The sequence below is a fragment of the Condylura cristata genome, unplaced genomic scaffold (assembly GCF_000260355.1).
Source record: "Condylura cristata isolate star-nosed mole 26May11 unplaced genomic scaffold, ConCri1.0 scaffold00027, whole genome shotgun sequence".
Lineage (NCBI taxonomy): Eukaryota > Metazoa > Chordata > Mammalia > Eulipotyphla > Talpidae > Condylura > Condylura cristata.
In genome coordinates, this window is record NW_004567128.1 from 5,049,601 (window position 1) to 5,075,786 (window position 26,186).

Sequence of the window (26,186 nt, forward strand, 5' to 3'; positions counted from 1 at the left end):
TGCCTGTTCTGCTCCCCACTCTGTCTCTGGTGAAGCCTCTCGCCGCCCCTGAGCCTCTGGCCTGTACCCCAGTTCTGTATGCACAAATAAATCTTTCAAAAAAAAAAAAAGGTAACTTCCCCATGACAGCCTGAAATGTGAGATTTTTTCCTCACATATGACTTAACATGGTCATCTACAAGGAGAATTTTAGCAGTTAGAGGAAAAGTCAGTAGTTGAATGAGCACAGCAATGTATAAAACTTGCAGAAAAAGAAGAGCCAAAGAGCAGAGACTATCTGAGGAGCTACTATTGATAGGTGATCAGCTTTTTTCTTATACTTTTCTTCTCAATTTTTTATAATGCAATCACCTATATTGTATAGATTGTTTTAAAAGATACTGTATGTAGTTGTGGAAGGAATGCTGTGGTTTAAAGGTTTAGGGTACTAACAGATCTACTTTTTCTAAAATTCTATAACATAGGAATGTAGTTATCTTAGGACATAACTTTGCTTTACTGTATACCTACTTTTCATTTTTTGAACCACATGGATATATTATCTATTTAAAAGATATGTGTATACATGTCTATACGTGTGCATATGTGTCTATACGTGTGTACACACAAACACATACATCATCTATTCACTCCCCCCGCCATGCCACTCCTGTTTCATTCTTTATAGTCCCAACCCAACCATCAGGTGTTGCGGCTCTCAGGAAGACAGGATATAGCAACCCTCTCTGCAGGCTCCGGCCCATCACAGCATTAAGACAAAATAATGAGGCCAATAGAGATCAAAATAAACATCCGTGTTGGAGGGTATGGTTTAATCAGGAGGCAAATTTCCTTCCTAAGTAAAACACAGCCCTAAATTAAGCTAAAGTCCTAGTGTCGCAGCCATAGCCGAGCTCAGCGATCCAACACCTGCCAATCCCGCGCAGTGCAGCCCCAACAGCACGGATGGCATCACGGGCCCCCAGCATCACGGGCACCTGGCATCATGGGCACCGTGCCTGCCAGCCGAGCAGGTGCTCTCGTGTAGGGGACGGCCTAGAAAATGCTGCTTCCTGAGGGGCTCCTAAGGAGAGGGGAATCCCCACCCCCTTTTCTCCTTCCAGCTCACCAATCCTATCTGTCTTTTAGTCTCTCAAGGTGAAGAGAGGGCGGTGCCGAGAAAAACCAGGAGTGCTGCCTTGAGCACAAATAGGGCTGAAAGGAAACATCACAAATAAAGAATTCCTCTGGAAGAAGTGATAAAAATAGGAAACTACTGAATAAAAAAGTGTACCAAACCTTTTTAAGAAAACAAAGGACTATGGCAGACACCAAGGCAGGATGAACCTGTACAGTTAGGATATTTTCAAAATGGGTTGAATAGTCCGCACATGGGCCCCCTGCCCCAAATCATAACTCAAAGACCTAAGCACAAGCACCACTGCATCTGGGGACAGCAGTCTAGGGAGGTCATTAGGTTAAACGAGGTCACAAAGAGAGAGATGCGAGGCCTCTGTCCATCTCCCCTTGCCCCTGCCAAGAAGTCTCGGGCGCACGGTGAGGCCCACGCCTGCCAGGCACAGAACAGCGTCTGAAAAAAAGCCCACTTGCTGGCACCTTGGCTGTGGACACCCCCGCCTCTGGAACCACAAGAAATAAATGTCTGCTGTGTGCACCTCCCGGTCTGTGCTGCTGTTATGGCGGCTGAGCAGACTGATGCGATGAGTACAGCGCACTCTCTCTCCCTCCTGATCTATCGATCATCTCTCTCTCTCTGTCTCTCTGTCTCTCTCCCTCTCTCTCTCTCTCTATCTCACTAGCTAGCCGCAAAGGAAACATATAATAGAAATGTAGAAGGCTTGTGACATATGACTACAACTTTTAAAAAATATTTCCCTTCACAGTATCTATAGACAAAAGCAGAATTGGAACCTATATAAATTGTCAGCTGAGTTACAAAGGCCTTCTTTAATGTCAAATTAAAATATGGATCCCTTAAAAATAGGTTAACATATTATTTTCAACTGTCTCAGATACTGCAAATAATCAGTTAAGATTTTTCACTGTTTACTTACTCTGTTTCTTCTCTGTTGGGAACTTTTCTCATGGAGAAAGCCACCATTGCTCTGAAGAGATATTCCTCACTTGTATCCCAGGCATACTGAAAGAGGAGTAAAACAGAAAATGAAACCTGAAGAGGCATATGGGGTGACAATGGTCCACTGGAATTGAATTGTGGCCATGAGACAGGTTCTCTCTCTCCCCACATCTCTCTTTCACACACACACACATTTTTGTGGGCTGCATGCGCACACACATACTACCAGAGACCATGAAAAATCCTGTCACAATACCATTCAGGAGAGGGTTTCCTGGACATTCTATCATTCAAGTGTGCTACGTTTTCCATTGCATTATCTTCCTCAGAGCCTGGATTACCAGTCAGTCAGAGGGCATTTAGACAGGTCTCCTGGACACATACACAGTCCCTTCCCCTCTTTCTTGCTTCTCTCGTAAACTCACTTTCCCTCTTGGTTTCCTTTTCTTTATGAACACTGGTACAATTTTATTTTCTTAACTGGAAACTTGAGTATGTGTGCATGTTATGGGATGAATTCCCCCCTCCACACCGCCACCATTCCCCATCCCACCCACAACTTATAAGTTGAACTCCTAATCCCTAGAACCTTGCAATGTGACAGAACTTGAACATAGTCTTCAGGATGTGGTTAGGTTACACTGCAATCATTCAGGACTGGCATCCTTGTAAGAAGCTGGTTAGACACAGACAAGGAGAGAGGGAGCAGAAAACATCTACAGGTCAGGAGAAAGGCTTGGAACAAATCCTTCCCCCAGAGACCTCAGAAGGAACAAACCCTGCTGACACTCTGATCTGGGATTTGCAGCCTCTAGAGTGGGGAGGACATAAATGGCTATTGTTCAAAGCACAAGGTCTGTGGCACTTTGTTTCAGCTGCCTCCGGTGAGCTGAGTAATCAAATGTAACTGGAGGAAGTCACAAAACAGGGTTTGCTGGTTTAAGAAAATTCATGACTACTAAATGGCCTAGGAAGCCCTAACCCTGACAGTTCTCTGTCAGCTCTTTCAAGGTTCAGAACAACTACTTTACACCTTGTTCATGGCTCCCAAATCTCAAAGCTTTCCCCAACACCTCATTGTCACTGATGTTCTTACTTCATTCTCTTAAGTGCCCCCATTATCCCCAGCAAATACAAAGCATCCTCCAGACATGCACATGCTCTCCACATCCTCCCAGCAGGCCCTGGGGAAGTTTTTGCCCCCCTGTAAATGGCCTTGTGGTCCATTAGGAAGGCTTTCCTTTTGCCCTCTCCTGTTTATTCAGCGCTGACTGGAGTCTGGCTCCTGACTTTGGACCATGCTCAAGTCTTTCCTGTTACAGCAATAGCTAAACCAAATCACCTCACTCCGCCTCCCCCGTCAGCCTAGTGTTACCTCTCACCGCCCTTCAGAGCCAAAATACTGAAAGGAGCTTTCCGCACCATCTGCCTTTACTGGCACTGGACCCCTACTCTTCACCCCTCCACTGTCCTCCTGTGCTACGGCTCCACACAACAGCTCTCTCTAAGGCCCCCAGCGGCTGCCACGGTGCTGCACAAGGGGCACAGTTCAGTTTGGCCTCTGAAGAACACTGCTTCCATCTTCAAGCACCTTCTTCCCTTTTCTCTTACAACATACTCCCAGTCAGTGGGAATGGGATCAAAGGGGGGGGAGGGAAGTGCACAGGACTATGGTGATGGCACATGGGTGACTCGGTGATGGAAAATCCACGGGGATTAAAATTGAGATGAAAAAAATGTACAAAATGATGTAAAAATAAACTATAAAAAAAAACAAAACACTGCCAGTCACCATCTTCTACGAGGGCTTCAAATTGTAGAGAACCTCAGGTGTGCACTACACCTGTCCTAGCCACGCTCTAATACACCTGTCCCCTCAGCACTGTCATCTACTCCAGGCTTCCACTACCATCTTAGTGCAAGCCAGCTCTGCCCTCGCCTATTTGTCAACAAGAACTCAAGCTCAATAAACCCAAATTACAGTCATGATTTTCTTGCCTTCACCTGGCTGCTGACTCACAGGGAGAACTAGCTACCAGCTGCACTGAGAAAAGCATTTCACCCTCGCCCCTCTGCTGCCCTGCTTCATCATACCATCCCTGTGACCCTCGAACCCTCCAATCCCTTCACTTTGCTCTTTCCACCAGACCCTGCAGGCAACTGAACGCCATGTCTCGCCTCCACTATTCCAATCGCCTCCTCAGAGATGCCTCCTCTCTGCTCTGGTTCACTCCAATCTGTGTTCCACACTGTGGCCAAACTGTCTTCCAAATATCAATCCTAGCATGATGCAAAACTTGCACTTGCTTTAAAGGCGATCAAACCCCCTAACCCAGTCTGCATAGTCTTTGGCTGACCTCACCTTTCTCTCTAAGCCCATCACATCATGTGTGTCCTCAGCGCTCCAGTTCCAGACACCTTAGCTTTCCTTCCACCCCTCTTTCTCGTCAAGTTCCTCACTGTAACAAGCATCTGCACATAGTGTTCCTCTGCCCTGTTTTCTTTTATCCTCGGGTTCACATCGACTCATGCTTTGGTGCTCACAGTGTGTAGGCACTGCACCCCCTGTGAGGCCAGAGCCCCAAGGACTTCTTCCTGTAATAGCTGTCAAGACTGTACATTTCCATGAGGCCTGCTGAATGTGTAGTGGACAACCCATTCTCCTGCACTACAAGTTCCGTGAGTGCATGTGGTCTGCACTACAAGTTCCATGAGAGCGGGCAAGCTGATTTCAGCTGCCAGTGCACCTCCTGCAGCCAACATGGTCCCTGATCTCAGAGGAGCCTACTTTAGCAACCCTGCCTGCCAGAGCAGAGTGGGTTCTGAAGCAGGCTTCCGCCAGGCTTGAGATCTTACCTCTGCCACTGGCTGCCTTGAGACCTTAAGCAGGTCACTTAATTCCTTTGCACCTGTTTTCTCATCCACCCACCGGGAATGGGAGTAGCTGTGCCACCTTCCGCAAAAGGTTGTTGAGAGGGTACAATGAGTTGATGTGAAGGAACAAAGTGCTTGGAGGGTCTCAGAAAGTGGTTGTCGTAACAACCACTACACCCTGGGCGAGTGTGGCAGCGCTGCTGGTGGTAGGGGCCTGCAGACACCACGCCTTGAAGCTCCAGGGCTCTCTCCTGATTTCCGGCCAGAGGCGTTTTAGTATCACCTTCTGCTGGAGACACAGACCACACTGGGAAGGTGAAGCCAGCACTCTGCAAGCCATCATATGAATTTAATAGTCTCTATAGGAATATTATTCTGCTTCAGCTTCTTAAGGCTACATTTTATGTTGTTACTGTGAAGAGCTGAAGAAACCTCACATTAGAACTGGAAGTGTTTTGTGCTAAGAAAGAAGTATGTGGGTAGATCCAAGCCCCCTTTTCAGTGATGGGCAAAGTAGGGCGGACAAATTCAAATGACATAAAAGTGATGAGCTCAAATCCAATCCAGACCTGTGCGCCTAACTCAGGCACCATGGCTTCGTTCAAGTTTGCTGAACTGTTTTGTCTGATCCAAAATTTTACCTACTGCTTAGCATTCACTGCAGATTAATGACTTTAGGGAAAATTAAACTTTAGTATCAATTTCTATTTTACTGTAAGTTTTTTTTCACATTAACGAACAGTCAGATTTGAGGTCTATCTAATCCATACAAATTAGGGTAACAGAACACTGATGATTAGAGAAAGCAGACATATTAGCAAACAGAATTATAAATGAACATGTAACTTCTCCGCTTACTGCATTCTCTCCCAGAGCTGTTCTGATACTGAGTCTCACTTTAAAAGCATTTTCTGCATCTGCCAGAAAGAAGAGAGACAGCAGGACATGGTTATAAAATCTGCCCACGGTGTGATAAATCATAGTATTTCACGCAACTCAAATCAACAAAATTACCAGTCCACTGCCCCATAATACTAGAACTACAATCATCTTAACTAGTTTCAAGTTTTCTTTCAAACTCATAAAACAGTCACGGGCTCACTTTTCAACACACAACACGTCCCCAGATTTACAAAATTAAAAAGGTTTTCAGTCAAAGATGTGCCAATTGTTTAGAAAACTGTTCATCTATTTTTAAGTTTCAAGGCTACTTACCTGGTTGACAGAGCTCAGTGTGAACAGCAGTCACCACAAAAAAGAGCAGCCACAACATTCTTTCAGAGTGGAAAACACAACGCAAAAGGAGGGGAAAAAGTCCACCCTCCACTTAAAGCAGCCTTAGCCATTCTGTGACCCAGATTAGAATATCAGAGAAACCAGCTAGCCACCACCTAAAAGGTTTAATGATTAACCCCCACCATTTGGGTTAATACTTTGACGGAAGCAGCCCCATCTCCCTCAGTTATTTACAAAAGTCTGTTTGGAAAACAGATTAGCTGTCCTTCCCAAACTCTACCTGCAAAGAATGTCTCCTCTGCTGGCTCAAAGTTGGCATCCTCCCCTGCCCCGCCCTGGTGCTGTCTGGGAAGAGTCCTCTCTGGTGGGCTTGTCAGGAACCTTCCATCTTCTCAGGGCTCAAATACCTGGCTCACAGATAAGCTATCTTAATTGGGGAAACCAACACCACTCCTCTGTCTGTCTGGGCCCAGGCACCCCTGGCCCTCTGAAATGCCTCACCTGACTCACGCCCTGCAGGGAGTACAGCTGAGCAGAGCCTCTCTTCTAAGGCAATGGATGTGCTCAGCCCTGAGGTCTGGGGTTGTGGAGAAGCAAAGTTCACGCTGTGGAGCACGCTGCCCAATGGAACATTCTGTGCTCGTGGCGATGTTCTCTCTGCACTGAGCAGCATGGTGGCCACGAGGCAGAGGTGCTGGGACCCCTGAAATGGGGCCCGAACTCTTGACTCAGCTCAGGGAAGTAGACAGGGCCTTGGCCCTCGGCAGGGTGGCCGCAAGACAGGAGTGAGGAGCGGCCTAGCAGCACAGGGCCTTGCTTGGGTACTTTCTCCAACCCTCCACACAACACCTCACGCCGCCGCTGCTATTCCTCCCCCTCGGGAGGAAAGCAAAGACCGGCCAGCGAGGCACTGGTGGCGATGGAGCGATGGTCACCCTGCCAGCCTGGTCACTTACACTGGAATGCCAACTGCACCCTGACACGCACGGTGCCTAGGTCATCACTGGTCAAAGCAGAAACTGCCCCAAAGCCTCACATGTGCTCTGGGCATCCCAGAACCAGGGGGAAAGAACCGTCCCCCGTGGGCTTGCTGTAACAGGGGCCTTCCGGCGCCACCCCACTGCCTCTGTGAATTCACGTCCCCAACCCCACCTCAACCCCACCTTGGTGCCTGAAAACCAGGAGTGAACAAAATGACACTGTGGATGAGTCTGGCGGTAACTAGAACCACCGGATTTTTGAAACAAAGAGAAAAGTAGCAACAGCCCTGGGCGCCACTCTGAGGGGCTGTCGCATCCTTTCAGCCCAGACAGCCATTTCTGATCTCTAGCTCCACTGGAGCAAGCAGTGCTCTCCTCTCCTTCACCTGGCCCCAAAGGCAGGGTCCTGAAAAGCTGCACCAGAGGGCAGGGGAGGCAGCCAAAACTCAGCCCCCTCATTGTAGCAATTTCAGGATTAGGTGAAGTGGAAATTTCCTAGAAGGACGAGCTCACCTCACTAACCCTGGAAAACAAAGTCAGACTGGATGAGGTTATCTCGGAAACTTAGGCCAGATAAAGCCAGCAGGGAAGGAAAAGCCAACAGAGGGGTGATAACAAAGCCCATCACTTACTCCAGGGAGCAAGGCCAGGGCAGAGACAGGAGTCCAGTCAGCTTTCCCACAGTCTCTCGCCTGGCCAGAGCGCCAGCTGTCTCTCTTTTGCTTTTGACTTTGTCACTTATGAAGACAGTAGAATGCCGCCTTAGCCCGTGCAAGCCTCTCATCTGAAAAGAGAAAACCTCTTTTGAATTACGATTTCTCATTTTCAAAAAATTGAAGAGTAACTAATGTTCTTCATAGAAAATACAGAAAAGCAAAAAGAGAAAAGTACAAAGCACCCCTATGCCACCAGCCTGGATGAGCAATGAGTGTGTCTTGATGGTTAGCACATGCTTCCTCAATCTTGGGTCTTCTTGTGGGCTCATCTGCAACACTGTTTTGTCTGACTGCAGCCAGACTGTGGCTTTGCTGTCAGAACAGGTGACATCATAGTGGGAATGGACCAGGACCCTTGTCTTCTCCCTTATTTTGATGGGAAAGTGGCTACATGGGTCTAGTGAGCCACTTTCAATTCAACGTGTCATCTCATAAAAGGATCCTTTTATGTCTAGTTTACTGAAAATCTGATCAATAACTGCTGTTGAACTTGGTCAACTGCCTTTTCAGTCTATTATACTGACCCCAGGGTTTTACAACTTGGTGCATTATATTAATGTACATCTTTCCATCTTTCCAAGGGAAACCCACTCCCTTGATAAATTCAGTTGTTAATTTATAGTATGCTCCAGGGCTTAATTGCTGTCCCTCACCCGCTTAAGCTTTGAAATCTATTTTCATAGGAGCTATCAAATAGGTTCTTTTTCAAGTGCTGATTCATGGCATTGATTTTTCCTGCCCTCATATTACCCTCTTGAAAACAGTATAGAAAGATATCCTTTGTTTTAAAGAAAGATTTCTAACATCATCAGTGTTTACAGATATTTGAAATCAGATCAGAGTTGAATCTGAATCATGTATTTTTGGGAAACAAGAGTTCTTTCAAATTTTTCATTTCTTCTATGGCACTTAGAATGGGTCCGTACTTCTGAGCCCATTCTGACTGCTTATAACTTCCAAGAAAATCATTCATTTTATCAGGATTTTCCACTCTTCTCATAGACTTCATATGTTATTTCCTAGAAAACATCTGCATTCATTGACAGATTCCCTTTACATTTTTAGTGTATATAATAATCTTATTTTCCATCATTCTTGCAAAGGTTTATCTATTTTTGTTGTTTAATCAAAGAACAAGATCTTGGATTTCATTTTCAATTCTTTTCTGATATATCACTCTTACATATATTAAGTTCTGACTCCTGTTGTTATTTATATATACTTGTTTTCTTGCTCTTTTTTTAACTCTTGGCTAATAGGTTTATTTATTTTTAATATTTATTGGTTATGATGACAGTATCTCTGTCTATGAATTTTCCTTGGGATATTATTCTGACCACCTGACACAGAAGTATAGATGTACAGTGATCTCAGTCTTATTTTCTAAACAGTACTTTTTTCCCCACATCCCCATCTTGGTTTAGGAACATTTCTAACAATAACTGAAGAAACAGCAGCCAAAAATGGAATGATTAAAAATACTGACTCTTACAGGTTTTGCCAAGTGAACATAAAGACAAAAAGTACAATGATAAGACATTGTCAATAACTTGACTTAAAATATGAAGATTCAGACAAGGTATGAATTACCTAGAAGGTCAAAAATACTTAACAAAGAGTTTGATAGACAGTTCAATTAAACAGGTAGAACTGGATACTACTGCTCTTGCCTCTTAACAGACAGTCTGTTTCTTCCACTTTTCAAAATCTTGCATACACTTAATCATTTTCATGCAAAATTTTAGGTGTTAAACTTCCAGAGAATTCATATCAAACTTACTTCAACCAGTGCTCATTTCACACATAGAACACAATAATTCACTAGTAACAGTGGGAGCGATGACATATAAAGCAGCCTCATTCTGAGTATACTATTTACTTCTAATGTCCAGCATTTAGAGAACTTATATAAAAAGTTGCCGTGGGCAAGACAACAGGCACCCAGTCTCCTCAAACAGGAAAAGGAAATTGATTTCTCCATGTTTTTCATACTCCACAGCATGACTGAAAAGCAGTTTCTCGGCACATAACTATTGATCTACTGCTCTGGAGATTAAATTAAATATGAGATCACACAAAAAGAAAACAAATGAGTCGTTCTTTCGATTCACACATGATGTTTTTAAAGTGCATCAGAGTTGGAAACACATATAGGGATATGAATGCTCCCTTTGCCTGCAAGAAAACAAAAGGCAGGGAGGGCTGATAGCGCTTTTGGATCTTAGCCCTGGTTTTTCTGCTTCACTGTCACAAACAGAAATTCACTATAACTATAGAAACTAAGTCTGCTGAAGGAAACAAAGGCCATTTCAAATGAAACTTCACTCTGCATATTTTTATTGCATGTTAATTAGTTAAGAAGTTAATCTTAATTGCTAAACATGGAAACTTTTTATAATAACAAAATCTTGCACTTTTTTAAGCTGACATCTTAATTAAATGGTTCCACTCAATTTTCTAGAATAGAAGCTATAGAATGTTGAATAAAGATGACCCTTCAAAGTTTAAACTGGAATGAAATTGATATGCTATATAATAAACAATTTAAAGGCACTTGCAGTGATTAGCCTATTACTAGCAGGGAAAAATTTACTCTTTAAATGATCAGTATCAAGATGCATGCAGAGAGAAAGTATTTTTGTCTGTTGTGGAAAATATCATACTTTAACTAAGTGGTTCCAGGGGTTAATATTTGGAGACTTTTGGGTTGTCCCATTAAGGAGGGTGCTACTGGCTTCTAGTAGGTAATGGCCACAGACTATTCACAGTTCACAAAGGTTAGAAAGATCATTTAGACCTTTATCTGATACTTTTTTTCTCCTTATCTTTGGCTTAATACAAATAGCTCACAAAAGAATAGCAGATAAGATGGACCCCTGTGTGTGTGTGTGTGTGTGTGTGTGTGTGTATAAAACCAAGCATGCTATAAGATTTTAACATCACTAGATTCTGAAATTATTATTTAAAATAAACTCATTTCTCCTTTTTTAAAGATGGCTAGAAGAAAAGCTGCCTGGCTGTTGGAATCCAGTCACACACGGACTGGCAGCACCAGCAGCCCAAGAACACCAAGTTCAGGCACATCCGCAGCCCATAGACAGCCATGGATGCTGTTTCCACCTCCCACAGTGCTGCTGCTCCTTATCAGGCACACAGCCGGCATCCCCCCATTTCCATCTCAGTCAGCACCCCAGGTACAATGTCAGGGACCCCCGCTCCTAGACCAGGAAGACCTGAACCCAGCTGAGGCTTCTCAGAAGCATCTGTTCTGAGGCCTCCTCCAGGCTTCCCCTGAGCCGCTCACCAGTGATCCTAGGGCCCTCTCCTGCCTCAGGCCTGCCTGTGGGCTCCGCTCAGCTACTCAATTTGAGCATGTCTTAGCCCTGCTCCCAACTCTGGACCACTTCCTTTAAGAAACCTTCCTTTTCGTTTGTTAAAGATTTGTATTTTATCCACTGATTTTTCATTCTCCTTCTCCTTGGTCCCTGTGGCATTCAGCTCACACTTGGACGTGTGAGTTCTTGCCAACATGATGTACCTTTGTGTGCTACAAATGTCAGTCCCTGAAGGGCAGGGACTTTTTGCGTTCAATTTTGCATTTTTCATGGCCCATAAATATTTGAATTTTTAATAAATCAGCATTGGACTCATAACCTGTTATTTTAAGCAGCTCAAGACTGTGAAAATGAAATATTGTGAGGTACACTGCAAACATTTTTGGACATTCCTAGGCAAAGAAAAACAACCTCCAGTATCTTGAATAAACAAGGAACCCTGTGCTTTGGAATATTTTTTTCTCCACTCCCATAACTTATGCCCTTTTAAGGTGAGAAAAATATTTGAAGCCAGGACATTTGAAGGCTCATCAAATTTTGCAGGTTAATCAACAGCCATCACCATTATGAACTTTGTCTTATTTTTTACAGACTAACATTTTTCTAGTTCAGAAAAAGTTAATTACTACTGTTCAGGAATAAAGATTAATTCAGACAAAGTGAGTGTATAATTCTGCCAACTTTATATTCCTAAGGTAGGAATTTAACAGAATGTATGTGTGCCTGTCTCTGGGTCTCATCCTGATGAGCCGTCCTGCATTTGTTCTCCAGGGTTAACTCTTTGCACTGCTGCCTGGGCACTATATCTTAATATGGTTCTTTCATATGGTTGTGGTAAGATGTATTTCTCAGCTAAAATTACTGCAACTGTGCTCAATCATCCTCCATCTCCTATTTGGCTGCCAGTTAGCGCTGCTACTGACTTAGAACCCAGCCTGGACTTACTTCTTTTGCTTGCCTCTGGAGGGAGAGGGCAGGTCCTTCTGTCTGCCTTTTAGATTAGCTGCTCTGTTTTTCATCACAGAACCTTGCCCTCCTCCTGGTGCATAGACAAAGCACATGAATGAAATCAACATACCAGTTTCTGCTCTCCAGTTTTGACCAGCAACAATGGCCTTGACCCTTCTACTAGCTGAACATCATCAAAAGCCTTATAGTAAGAAGGGTGGTTTGGGGGAACTGCCTAAAAGACCTGCACGCAAGACCTCTGTTCCTCTGAATCAGAGATACGTGACAGGTTCTTGTTCCCAGCCACTCACCCATCCTGCCATGCTAGTTGACCACAAAACTTTTTCCTTTCTGAGCATGGACTCAGCCACAAAACTTCCCAACACAGTTAGTTATTGAACCAACTGATAGACCGGTTGAAACTTGCTACCCTGTGGGATGATCATCAAAAGCTGCCCTGAGTAAAGCCAGCTCACTGAGAACCTGGGATCTCAGCTAAACAGGACACCTGCTTCAGGGCACTGTTTATGACCAGAGCAAGCTTCTATTGAGGGGTCTGCAGGAATCGCCTGAGGACACTACTTGGTTCCTGCTACTTGGTTCCTGCTGAGTTACCAGCATCATCATGAGGAGTTAGGATTTCTCCGGGAAGAAAAATCAAGAAAAACTATGTTTCTCAAAGACAAAAATCCTGACCGGTTTTTGTTACAAAAACTGGGCATTCTTAAAATGACTGTTGTCCTCTGTGTAATCCCTCTGTGCACTCAGAAGCTAAGCGTCAGATCTGTGGCCCACCTTCGACATCTCAGGCCCCAGTGGGAAGCACTTGAGCCTTCATTTCTATCATTAACTGCCTTTCCTGCAGTTCATGAAGTTCCCCCCTGGTTCCACCAGGTACTTGTTTTGGGTGGTGTTGTCTACATCTTGTAAAGCTATCTCAAATCATTGGTGGAAAATCATGAGGTAGAAATAATGACATGAATGACAATGAAGTAACATAGCCAGCCACGTTTGGGCCCATTTCCTATGGTTTTTTTTTTTTTTTTTTCAGGGACAAAATGACTGGCACTTGAAACATTTTCCAGACATGAGGCAGACTTCTTAAGGTCAGGTTGAACTCATTAAAAATGTACTGTTGAAAATTGTTCTCTTCCAGGCCTCTGAGGTGCAGGGGTTAAAGTCTCAGCACTATGAAGCTATCAGCAGCCACTGCAGCAGGAATTCCAGCCGGCCAGGGAGCTGACCCACATGGCACAGCAGACCTCTCCTGTCTGGCCCCCTGTTCCCCTCAGCAGTGGATTTCAGGACATTAGTGTGTTGTGGTCTTCACTCTCTCTGGTGAGTCTTTTCACCCCCAGTACCTGTGGCTTACACCCCAGTTCTGGTATGCATAAATAAATTTAAAAACTAAATCTTTTTTTTTTTTTAAAGAAAACTGTTGTTTTTCTATGTCCCATCTAGCTTGATATTTTGACTGTTCCCACTGCCTTCAAGGGCAAGTGGAAGTTGAAGGAAACTAATGCAGGATCGCTGGGGCAGACCTCGGCCACCAAGGGAGAAACTGCTGCCCTTTATAAAGAGTTTACTTTCCATGCATATTTTTTTAAGATTTATTTATTTATGCACAGAAAAGCAGAGGTACAGGCCAGATGTGGGGGGAGGGGGGCGAGAGGATTTACTGGAGGCAGAGTGGGGAGCAGAACAAGCAGATCCACTAATGTACACTGCTGAGGGGGGCAGTGGGGAGACAGGAGAGGTTTGCTTCTCCTGTGGGTCACTCCCTCCCTGGGGATTGAACTTGTGCTGCAGAGGCTACCAAGGGCTTCACAGTGCTTTAACCCATTGTGCCGCCAGGGAGGCATATGTACCCTCGATGCATATTTATTGAGAAAACAACTGTGGAAGGCGCTGCAGTGAATACTATGAAAATAGCTTCCTGTGATTGCGCCCCAAAATATTCCTTCCAATGGGATGGAGACCAGCACCCCCTTGCCCACCTGTCATCCATCCCCTCACCCCTTCCCTGACCTTCCCACCAACCCCTGTTCCATCCAGCTGCGGGTTGCACAACCCTGGAGGTTTATCTTGTCACTGAGCACGTGCTTCGCAAACACCAGTGACCAGTGTGACCAGAGGCGCCCGCGACCTGCCCAGCTAGGGGCGACCATTCAGATTTCTGACGGGGGCGGGGGAGCGGGTGGGAACCTCATCGCGTGGTCTTGTGGCCACGGAATTGCAAATGGGGAATGTAAGGAGTAACCTCGGCTGGGGCTGCAAGCAACGGGGTGCGTGTGTGCCTCCACAAGCCCTGGGGGGGAGGGGTCGCCAGACGCCTGGGGGTGTCGGCGGAGGTGAGCAGGGTGGGTGCTTACTGCGTGTTGGGCCGAGCGTGCACGGTCGGCTGAGGGTCAGTGGGAACACAGTCCCCTCGGCTCCCACTGGGTCCCGTCGCCTTTGTGTTCGAGCCACTGCGTCGGGCGCGGCTGTCGGCCGAGGCCCTGCAGGCGGGCTCCACGCCGGCAACGCGGCCTGGCTGCTCTGCGCCCAGCACCAGGCTCCGCCAGCAGGGGGCGCGCGGGACGCGTCTCGCTGCGGGGAAGCGGGAAGTGGGTGGCCTGGGAAGCCGCCCGGCCGGCGCCGCCCGGTCCGGGAGCCGAGGCGGGGCCGCGCGACGGCAGGGCCGCCGGAATTGGCCAGGCCGAGGGGCGTGGGCGCAGGAGGCCGCGCCGGGGGCGGGCGGGCCCGTGGGAAGCAGGGCTGGCGGCCTCCGGGGCGGGGCGTGGGCAGAGGGGTCGGGTCTGCTCCGCTCGGGTTTGCGGGAGGGCTGGCCCTGGCCGAGCGTGGGCGAATTAGCGTGAGGAAGCCGGGCCAGCGGGGCCCGAGAGGGACGCCAGAAAGGTGGCCACTGGGGGCACTACGGGGAGCAGCCACGGCACCCGTGAGGCGCAAACTGGGCGGGGCCTCGGGGCCGCGCCGGGGAGGGAAGGCGGGGCCGCAGAGCAGCGCATGGGACGCACGCACGGACAGAGAGGGCGTGAGGGAGGCGGCGCGCGGGGTCAGGCCGTGCTCGCGGGGAAGCGGCGCCGAGTGGCTGTTGCTGTGCGGCGCTCGGGGGCAGGGCAAAGACGGTCCAATTCCGAGGAGGCAGGGGCGGCGTGGGGCCAAGTGGGCGTGTCGGCGCCGGGCTGCAGAGGGCGATCCGGAGGCAGCGGAGGTGCAGCCAGGGCGGGGAGCTGCGATCCCGGGCTCCTGAGTGGATAGAGAACAGATGCAGGCTCGGGCGCGGGGAGCGTGGCCGAGGCGGAACTCGGGGCTTACAGGGACGCGAGCTGGACGGACTGGGGCGTGACGGGAATCAGAGCGTGACGTACCCCGGCGTGAGGGGTGTGGCAATGCGTAAGGGGCGTGGACAATATGGCCGCGCACATGAGACTCGTGTTCGGTTGCCAAAATGGGCATTTGCTTTTAGGGAAACAATCGGGCACGGTCTGGCGGCTTTGTGGAGTGTGGACAGAGAAGGGACCTAGCCTACCAGAAAGGAGAGGGACTCCCCCCTCCACCCCCGTGCGCGAGAGCGCGTTGCGTTGAGTTCCGGAGCTGAGACATTCGGCCCCGCGAATGGCCACGGTCCGGCGGACGTTTCTGGAGGAGGTAGGGAATCACGCCTTCCCGGCTCTCACCCTACTCCTCCACTATCAGGGTCGTCAGACAGCTACGCACCTTGAAGGTTCAGTCCAGTCCAGAAACCGAGGTACAGCAAGCTTGGTACACTCATTCAGACTTGCATTGTTCTTTCCTAGGGGCTGTGGACAGATTGATGGCCAGCCCCACAGTTGGGAAGCGACGGCATAACTGTGCCATGCATATAAACCCGAATCTTTTCTACTCCTTAGTTTCTTTGATCCTTTTTTTTTATCCTGCCCTGGAGCTGGGGGGGGGGGATTAAGGACTGCAAAATTCAAAAGTCGGTGACTACGATTTCTTGTAGCCTGAGTTACAAGTTGTCCCTGGGGGGCTGCTAAAAACTCGTTATTGGTGTAATTACCCCTTTTATTGTTTCTGAGGTGACAAATACGGAACGATAACAAATGTGTATAGCCTAATTGGGGTAGAATTCACTCTCTCCCAGTCACTGATAACCATCTTGCTTTTGCTTCCCCTTCTTCCTTTGTTGACAATCTGGCTATCTCCATTTCTGTTGAAAAGCCTTGCTGGCAATATGGAGAGAAGTTAGAAATCTCTGGTGAGCAATGCAAAGATGAGGACACCCATGAACTATCCATTGCAAGTTCCTCAAAACTGATAATGTTCTCTGCCTCTATTGGAGACCACAACGGATCCCGAGTTCACCCTGCACAAAGAACTGCACTGTTCTTGACTGTTTGGGAATGAAAACCTTTCCATGTACTAAAACCTTTTTCCTTTACTCAGATTGTAAGTACAGTACCTGGAATGAAAGTTACCCAAATACCAAAAATAGCAAGAGTGCCATTCCTGTGACTACACTATCTCCCCTAGGGTCCCTGGGGCCAGACAAAATGCTGCTCCCACTCAGTTGAAACACAATAGGAATTGGGGGATTTTCATTGACTATGAATATCAGGGAGCCTTAGAGGGTGAAAAGCATTTCCTTTCATTGGCTGCTGGGGCAGTTAGTTGCTTTAGAAGTTCAAGACACTGATAACCTCTTCATTTAAATTTCAAAGAATTGCAAAAGCTGGATTCCTTTCCATTTCACCAGATGAGGAATTGAAGGGATGGTCAATGTAATTGTAACCTTTAGAGGGTGGGGTGTTTTTTTTTTAATTGTTTTGCATACATATAAATAGTTCATTCAATCGTAATTCAAAAAGGCATTTAATAAATACATGGTTTATGAGTGATTTTAAAAGCTTTTTAGAATCCTGTCTTTATGCATTCTTAAGTCTGCAAAACAAGTGAAGAGCCTTTCAGTAAAATCCAAGGTCAAATACTGATAGGAAATTGAATAGAGCACTGAAAGCTGCTCTACTTTTCCCTGAAAATATTCTCATTTTTGCCACAATTTGCCCATTTATATGGTTGTTTTTCATTGGCTCTCTCCTACTGCAGTGTAAGCTCCGCAAGGATAGGGACTTTGTTTTGTTTCCTGATGAGTTTAGAACAGTATCTGGCACTTACTAGATATTTGGTTGATATCTTGATGAATGAATCAGAGTGATAGAGTGAATAACGGTTGGAAGGATCCTCTAGTCATTGACTTTGCCGGCTCCACTGCGGTCCATGCTGTGTGATGGTCATCAGAAACTCCATGCTTCATCCCATGCACATGCAATGACCTCTGAAAGCCTTCTGGCTTCATAGATTATGTTCCCTGAATTAATCTCCAATCCCAGCCAGCCCCACCCTCCACTGTATCCCCTGAGTATCTGTTTAGGCAGATTGACACAGGAGGATATCCTGCCACTGCCTGGTCTCTGCCATCCACAGCCTTCAGAACTGAAACCATGCGTTTCTGTTCCTTAAGCCCCCCAGGCTGTGGTCCTTCATTACCTATCAGGACACTGGCTTAAAGGCCCAGATAGAGATGTAGGCCTGGAGATAAGGAGCCCCTATGGGATTGTGAACTTCCTGTCTGTCCCTCATGGTTCATAGTACATGGCAGTGAAGTAAGAGTCTCATCCAGGGGCTGACGAATGAGTCTGAAGTGCTATAGTGGCTAAGCTATGACGACTCCTGCTCCCCCCTTCCAAATATGCACTAATGATTTTAATGTTACTGTCCTGTTTATGGGACCGCACCATCTTAATCTCTGTTGTTTGGCTTTCCTCTGTCCTTTTTCTGCCTCTGGGTGATTAGCTTCCTTCAAGTTACTTGGGAACTGACCAAAATTTCAAGCTACAGGTGAAGGTGACAGAGAGCCTGAGGGTCATTTCAAGAGGATCCAGGCATGTCACCATGGAGGAGATTCCCAATCCTGAGCGCCATGCCAGTGACCGGACTGAGCCTGTGAGTACACTGTGGACTTTTCATAGCAGTCGGGTATGTTAAGTGTTTGTGACTGTGGTGTCCATGGCATAGCAGAGTGGGATTATTGACCTTAACTGGGAGAATAGGTACTTGTGTCTGAATGTGGCAGGTTCTCTTTTCCAGCTTTAATGAGATATCATTGATTTGTGACATTGTGTAAGTCTGAGGAGTGCATTGTGATCCTTTGGTACACGTGTGAAATGATCACAGTGAAGTTTGACAGGTTCTTTTCTTGATCAGTTTTAACTTGTCGAAATGATGTCACGCAGAAATGGACAAGGGAGACGTCCAGCTTCAGATGCTCTGGAACACGGTCTTTGTTTTTTGTTTACCAAGGTTGATCTACTGCATTATTTCTATGAACTGGAATGTTCTGGAATTTGCACAGCATTTGTAAGCAGATCAGTAGCTCCATGCTTCACTAAAACTGCAGAGTTGCTTTTAGCTGACCAGCCTCCTGAGCACGCACTGACCTTCCCTGAAAATCTTATCCCCCTTCTGAAGTATCAGTTACTAACCCTTCCCATTGGCACAGGGTTCTTCACTGGGGCTTTCTCTGTTCACATGGGGTAGGTCAGAGGCTGTACTTGCTCGGTAGATGTTGGATGAACCCCTAGACTTCTCAAGATAACTCCTACATGACCAAAATAATCCTGGCAGAGAACCACTGAAAGGAGAGGAGAGGAGACAGTTGTTGGTAGCGGGATGAGTTCATTCAGCTGGCTGTGGTGAACTTTATGTATTTCCCACTGGTCAAAGGAGTTAACACAGAGTACTCAAATTGTGGCTGGCTTTAGGATTTTAGGTTTCTCAACTCTTCCTCCTTGGGCTTATTCTCTTTGGCCCTGTCTGCACATAAGAAAAGGAGGTTATTAGTAATGCTAATCTGGTAACAGCATTGCCTTGAAGCTGCCCCACAAATATATTTGTATTATACCTTGATTTTATTTTCTCCAGTGTTACTGTGTTCTCACTAAAATGAGTCAGCCTGAGTCATGATATGTGGCTGCTGGGTGTGGGCCCTACCAGCAGCCCACATCCTACCTGGACTGGTTGTTTTCACCCTGGCACTTTGCCTTCTAAGGCTTAAAATGGAAGGGAAAAAACTAGTCACATTTATTTACTAACGTTTTGTGTGAGTGTGGAGGTTTTCCTTGAATATTAATGCTCTAAAACCCATTAGGTTTGTATCTTTCAGAGAGTTCACTGCTTTTACTTTTGCCCAAAGGTGGGGGAATAAGCAAAAAAGTAGTGGCCTGCAGAAGTGGGTCTTCTTGCCTTGATTAGTTTGCCACATCATGACCTGCTCTTTGTTAAGCTGCCAGGAGAAACAGATAGGAGTCACCATTTGCTTTGGTTTGACAATAGAACACCTGTCTCACCCAGGAGAATATCATGGTCTTGGTGCCCCAGGGCCACTGAGCATGTCTTGTTCAGAATATTGGTCCTTTATCTGTTTTGTCATAGAGGCAGTACTCATCAGTTCTGGAAGCCCACTACCCCAGTGGGATGCCCAGTATACACTGTCGCCAAGAATGGCCCAGGATCGTTGAGGGTTAGAGAACACAGCATGGGAAGGCTCAAGGACTACTGTGCAGTGAGGACTCAGCCCTGGCAACTGCTTCTCCCCTGTCCTCATCGTCTTCCTCCATGCAGTAGCGCCCTCACATGTTTCAGTGTGACCATTTTTAAAACTGAGTAAAGCAGAATGAGGAGTAAATGGAGTGGGAGAAAGCAGCATTTCACTGGGGCCCTGTGCTCTGCCTTCACTCCCCTCCCCCCAAGCTAATCTCCAAGAAATCATTGGCTGGCAACTCAGTATTTTTGCTGTTTGCTGTTCTCTCAAATAGCAGATGGTACTAACCTTGGGGATTTGTAATACCAATACTATAAATAAAACCCTTTTACTATCCATGATCAAAATGAAATCAGTCTCACTTATGTCTCAGTTAGTGGAAATTATCCTAAGTGCCACATCAAAAATATTTAGGCATAAAGTCTTGGACCATAGGAAAGTAAATTTTAAAATGTTAATTCTTAGCTAAGTGAAATGTAAAGAATATCGTCTAAAGTAGAAATGGCATGGATTTGTTATTAGTCTATTGATTCTTATGCTCATGATCCCCTTTTTGAAGGAAAACCAATGTTTCTCTTTAGGACAGCTTGGAATAGCATGGTGCTGCGTGAAGCCACGGCCCTCGTAGGCCCACCCTGTACGTGTGAATTCAGTGGGCAAGACCTGCCTTGTCCTCTGTGTTGGTCAGTGATGACGTCCCCAACTGGCCAACTCCTAAGACTTTCAGACTCCTGAGCTGCAACAGACCCACAATTGCAAGGTCCGGGTATGTGAGCCTAGATAGACGACCTCATGATGACACCCCACTGTGCTTTCTCCCAGTGCACCTACTTTGGGGGATCATGGACCTGGTTCCGGGGGCCAATCACCAAGTCACCCATCCGGTGAAGGGACAGTGTCTGTGATCCTGGCTTAAAACCACTCACCATCTCTTATGACCAAACCACCTGCCTCCATGTCTGGACTAACAGGTATTCCTTCCTCGTGGAATTTGAAGATTCTTCAGCTAAGTCAGGTGAGAGCCAGCCTGGTGGTCTCACCCGGAGTGAAAGAGACAGTTGTACATCAGCACAGGCCACAATACACTGACTCCGTTGGCTCCTCCGTCTCCAGAACTCTTCTCCATACTGCAAACTAAAACTCTCTGCCCATTAAACAGTATGTCCCAATTTCTTTCCCTGCACCTTCCCACCTGTACCTCCCTGCCAGGCTGTGATAGTGATCGTTTTACTTTCTATGCATTTGACTACTGGTAGAATCATACAGTATCTGTTGTTCTGTGACTAGCTGATTTCAGTTAGTATAACCCTCAAAGTTCATGATGTTGTGCCCCTATCCAGATTTCCTTCCTTCCTAAGGCCAAATAATATTCACTGTATGCACAGATCACTTTATTTTTTTTTTAACTTGGCAGTCACTTGAATGGCTAACACTTTTGGCTATTGTGAAAAATGCTACTATGCACAGGGATGTTTACATGTGTTATCAATTCCTTCGGCTGTCTACCCAGAAGCTGGATCATCACTGGCCTTTTTGGGTGTATGAAAAAAGTCCCTTCTCTTTTTAATGCATGTTTCCTTCTAGTATATTTGCATTTTCTATTAATATTAAACTGTACGTGTAGATTCTGTAATTGCTAAAGAAAATAGAGCATGTAATTATAGTTTTGCTAGGAAATTATTTTGTTTGTGTTGAATTTGTGCTTCCTCTGCTTGGTGATTTTAAAAATGACTTCTGTATCAGTAGTAGTATCGAATAGTCAGACAGTAATGATAAACATGGACTACAGAGCAAAGGGATATTCAGGCAATAAAAGGACATTTTACTTTTTTGGTCCCCTAATAGCATGCACATATTTTGTCATTTGTTGATTTATGTATTTGTTCTGCATTTGCCTACCGCGCCCTAGGCTTTGCACTGTGTCAATGATGCTCATGTCATTCCTGTTCTCTTAGGGCTCATAGTTTGAGAGAAACACACACGAAATTAGGATTTAAAGCTAGTATGATTTGAAAGGGGTTTTAAAAGTACTGTGGGACCATGAAGGGGGTTTGGCATGCACAGCTTTTAGGAGTCTATGATGATTTCGCTAAGGAGAGGACGTTTTTGGGGTGTACTTTAGGATGAAGGATTTTCCAGGTAGGTAAAGGCATTCCAGAAGCAGGAAAGGCATTCCAGAAGAATGTGCAAACACAGTTGATGCAAAGATGGCTGAAAAACAAAGTGGCAAGAATGCAGAATGTGTCCTGAGAAGAGGCAGGGAGAATGTTCACCATGGGAGGCAGGTGCATTAAACACTGGTTTTTTTATTAAAGGTTATTTATTTATGCACATAGAACTGGAGTACAAGCCAGAGGTGCAGGGGTGGTGAGAGGATTCACCAGAGACAGTAGGGAGCAGAGCAGGTCTACTGAGAAGTACACTGCTGAGGGGAGCAGCGGGCGGGTCAGGAGAGGTCTGCCGCCCCAGGTGGGTCACCTCCCGGGTGGGGATTGGTCTCATGCTGAAGTGACTTTAGCTTCTTAATGCTGTGCTTTAACCCGTTGCGCCACCAGGGAGGGTCCAAATACTGGTTGTTTTTTTTTTTTAATTTTTTTTTATTTATTCGTACAGAACAGGGGTACAGGCCAGAGATGCGGAGGGTGAGAGGATTCACCAGGGACAGAGTGGGGTGCAGAACAGGCAGATCGACGAAGTACACTGCTGAGGGGAGCAGCGGGCGGGTCAGGAGAGGTCTGCCACGCCATGTGGTCACCTCCGGGGCAGGCGGGGATCAAACTCATGCGGAAGTGGTTTAAGCTTCTTTGTGCTGTGCTTTAACCCGCTGCGCCACCAAGGAGGGCCAAATACTGGTTATTTTTAAGCAAGGAAGTGGCATGGCGTGACAGTGGAATTAGTCGGTTAATTTGTTTAGATTAACCGCTGCTGACCACAAGGTTAGGTTAATCCAGGTGTGATGAGAGGAGCCTACATGGAAACTGATGATGTCAAGAGCAAATTTCTTCAAGGGAAGCGGCGGCAAGGTTAGCCGTCAAGTGTGTGGGGTTGATGGTGCGACCAGAAAGTCTGTGGCAGAAGAAGCAGGAGTGACTGGTGGGGAAGTACAGGCACGCAGAGGAATGGAAGTTCTCACAACCTGCCCCTCATAGAACTTGCATCAAATGAAAACGAGGACGTAGCGTGCCCAGACGGCAGCTTGGACTGGGGGGCATGGCGGTAACTGACCCGACCCCCCCCCACCCCGCCAGGCGCCCGGATGGTGACCTGCGTGTGCGTGAAGATGCGTGGAGACGTGAAAGCCACGCCCCCTCTGCGCACACGTCGCCGGAAGCAACGTTTTGGGGAGACTGCAACTTCCGGACGCCCTAGTCGCCATCTTAAACTCGCTGAGGCAAGACGGCTGACTTTAAGGGATCCAGATTTCCAGGCCCCAGGGCCCTGGGTGCCGCCATGCCGACCTACCCGCTGCGCCTGGCCGTCGTGTGCTCCAGCAACCAGAACCGCAGCATGGAGGCGCACAACATCCTCAGCAAGCGGGGCTTCAGCGTCCGCTCCTTCGGGACCGGCAGCCACGTCAAGCTTCCTGGGCCGGCCCCTGACAAGCCGAACGTCTACGATTTCAAAACCACCTATGAGCAGATGTACAACGATCTCGTGCGCAAAGATCAGGCGCTCTACACCCAGAATGGCATTCTGCACATGCTTGACCGCAACAAGCGGATCAAGCCCCGCCCGGAGAGATTCCAGAATTGTAAGGATCCGTTTGATCTGATCCTCACCTGTGACGAGAGAGTGTACGACCAGGTGCTAGAAGACCTCAACTCCCGAGAGCAGGTCACCTTCCAGCCGGTACACGTCATCAACGTGGATATCCCCGACAACCTGGAAGAGGCCACCCTGGGCGCCTTCCTCCTCTGCGAGCTCTGCCAGTGCATCCAGCTCATGGATGACATGGAGAACGACATCGACGAGGTGCTGCAGGAGTTTGAGGAGAAGAGCGGCAGGGATTTCCTGCACACCGTCTGCTTCTACTAAGCGGCCCGGGCCCGGGCTCGGGCCCGCCCGCGCTCAATCTTTGGGGCTGCGTTTGCTTGAGACTGTTCCTTGCCCCCGTTTGTTCCTTTTAGATAGTCTGCTGGTGGACTGTAGTTTTACCAAGTGCGCTGTTGTTTGTGAAAGAAGATACAGCGAAACACCAGATTCGTTTTCTTCTCCGTTAGAACTGTTTTGATGAACTGTTTAAAGAAAAAACGGACAGATCCAAATGAAGTCTCTGAGAAACTTCGAACCAGCTCTTAGAACAGTTTCACCACCGTGCCACCTGCTGCAGTTTAAAACTGCCGGACTGTCCGGACTGGTCGCAGAAAAGTTGGCTGCACCACCTATTGTTTGCAGTGTCGTGGTGCATTTCTGCTTACTAAATGCGATGTTGTGCAGTTCATCAATTTTAATAAAGTTTTTACAGCTTTAAAATTAACTTGCTTAAGTTTTTATTTAATGACAAGAAAAAACCCCAAAACCATAAATCTGGTTTATTGACCATCCCTCCTTTGCCTATGTGTCTCCCACTTCCTCCTATCGGGGCTGCCCTTCGTTGGAAAGGAACATGGAGTTTTCCCATTAAATAGATCCTGCAGCAACGGAGGGTGGAGGGAGGGGTATTGGTGCTTTGGCGGTCTTGGTGGTAGGTGTGGTGACACCTTAATGTAAAGAGGTGTGGACAGCTACCATCGTGTACAGTGTTATAAATCAAGGTTGCCTCAATATAAATTTTATTTTTAGATGGGAATAGTCTGAGCAGTAGATGTTGCTGGTTTATAAAAATACATTTTAAGAAGTGGTTATCCTTCAAAGAAGTATATCATCAGCCCCTCTCTGTTACTTTAGGGAGTAACTTTTTTTTTTAGATTTTTTTCCTTAATAATATAATAGTTTATTTTTACATCCTTTTGTGCCATTTTCCATCTCAGTTGTCATCCCCGTGGGCTTCCCAGCACCAGTTCACCCATGTGCCGTCACCATAGTCCAGTGTACTTTGCCCCCCCACCCCCATTTTTTATCCCATTCCCCACTCCTCCACCCCTGTAAAATGTCTCTGGTATGTAGTTGTTCATTGTTACTATTATCTCCCTTGGTCCTTTATACTTAGGGAGTAACTATTTTAAAATGAGCATTTTCATTTTGATGCAATTTGGTTTTAGATATTAGGAGTTCTTGCAAATCAAGTTGAGAATGAAGAAGAGGTTGATCCCCATTGAAATGTTAGTCACTTTGCTATATAACTCATTCTTCTCTCCAAATCCCTTTATTCCAAAGTAATGTTTACAATTTGTCCTGGTTTTAAAAGAAATAGACCTGACTGAAGATCTGAGGCAAATGGAGGGAGGGGGAGCAGAGGTTAAAGTGGGAAGAACACAAGGGACTATGGCTGATGTTTGTGGGTGCTAGGGTGGTGGGGGAACTATGGGGTACCACCTGGGGAAAGAAAGCAAATAGTGTCCAGAATAAATAGTGGTGTAAGAAAATAAGCAAATTTAATAAATAAAAATTAAAAAGTGACATTTTAAAAAATGAATTAACATATACCAGGCCTGCCTGTTGGTTTTGGGGTTAAGACTCAGTGCTAATACCTGTGCTAAGAATTCACATATATCATCTATATTAAGTCTCTGAACATTCTTAAAACCCTTCCTACCAGAAGCATTTGCCTTAATTGGAATCTTCCAGGAATAAAAGTGGTACATCGTGAGAGCTTGGCTTAAACATTGATGCTATATTACTTGTCATATAAAAGCAACTATAATGTTCATTATTAATTGCAATTTATTTAATATAGAACGGTTTTCCCTTTTGCACACACTACATCTTGTCTCACTTTTTTTTATCAAAACTGAATTATCTGCCATCCTATTATTTTGTTTATATTTGTTAGTAAAATTCTGTCCATCATTTTTTACTTTAAAAAAAAAAAAAGACTCAGTGCTAATACTGCTATGGCCTGAGTTTGATCCCCGGCCAGGGAGCTGACCCACATGGCACAGCAGACCTCTCCTGTCTCTCCTGCCCACTGCTCCCCTCAGTGTATTTCAGTAGATCCACCAGTTCTGCTTCCGGCTCTGTCTCTGGTGAATCCTCTCACCCCCTGCACCTCTGGCCTACACCCCAGTTCTTCTACAGACACACACACACAATTTTTTAAATCTTTAGAAAAGAAATAAAAGGAGAAAACTTACAAAAAATACAATTTACATATATCTACAAGTTTAAAGTATGAAGGGGGCAGCATAGGGGTTTAGTTTACCTATATTATGAAGTAATTAAAACTGGTTCAGCTAACATCCATCAACTCAGAGATACTATTAAAAAAAAAAAAAGAAGAAGAAGAAGAAGGGCCTTCCCTGGTGGTACAACGGATTAAAACACAGCACTATGAAG

At 46.2% G+C, this 26,186-nt stretch overlaps 1 protein-coding gene, 1 long non-coding RNA gene and 1 pseudogene across 5 annotated transcripts in view; 2 read left to right on the forward strand and 1 right to left on the reverse strand.

Moving 5' to 3' along the window:
• TMEM27 (transmembrane protein 27) overlaps positions 1–7,835 on the reverse strand; it is a 32,754-nt gene extending 24,919 nt beyond the window's left edge. The window contains exons 1-3 of the mRNA XM_012730416.1: positions 7,800–7,835; positions 5,810–5,868; positions 2,055–2,140 (exon numbers count right to left, since the gene is read on the reverse strand). Coding sequence (XP_012585870.1) covers positions 2,055–2,101 — 47 coding nt within the window. The 5' untranslated portion in view covers positions 2,102–2,140; positions 5,810–5,868; positions 7,800–7,835. The remainder of the gene's footprint in view (positions 1–2,054; positions 2,141–5,809; positions 5,869–7,799) is intronic.
• A 7,128-nt stretch (positions 7,836–14,963) lies between these two features.
• Positions 14,964–22,107, forward strand: LOC105854123. 4 transcript variants are annotated; one of them, XR_001145856.1, is made up of 4 exons: positions 14,964–15,064; positions 15,636–15,817; positions 18,005–18,154; positions 20,333–22,107. It is a non-coding gene; the product is annotated as an uncharacterized LOC105854123 (long non-coding RNA). The 4 variants fall into 4 exon arrangements; XR_001145857.1 differs by lacking the exon at positions 14,964–15,064 and adding an exon at positions 15,241–15,380; XR_001145855.1 differs by lacking the exon at positions 14,964–15,064 and having other exon boundaries at positions 15,241–15,917.
• Positions 22,108–22,536: 429 nt separating this feature from the next.
• Positions 22,537–24,182, forward strand: LOC101621672 (annotated as a pseudogene).
• The last annotated feature ends 2,004 nt before the right edge of the window (positions 24,183–26,186 follow it).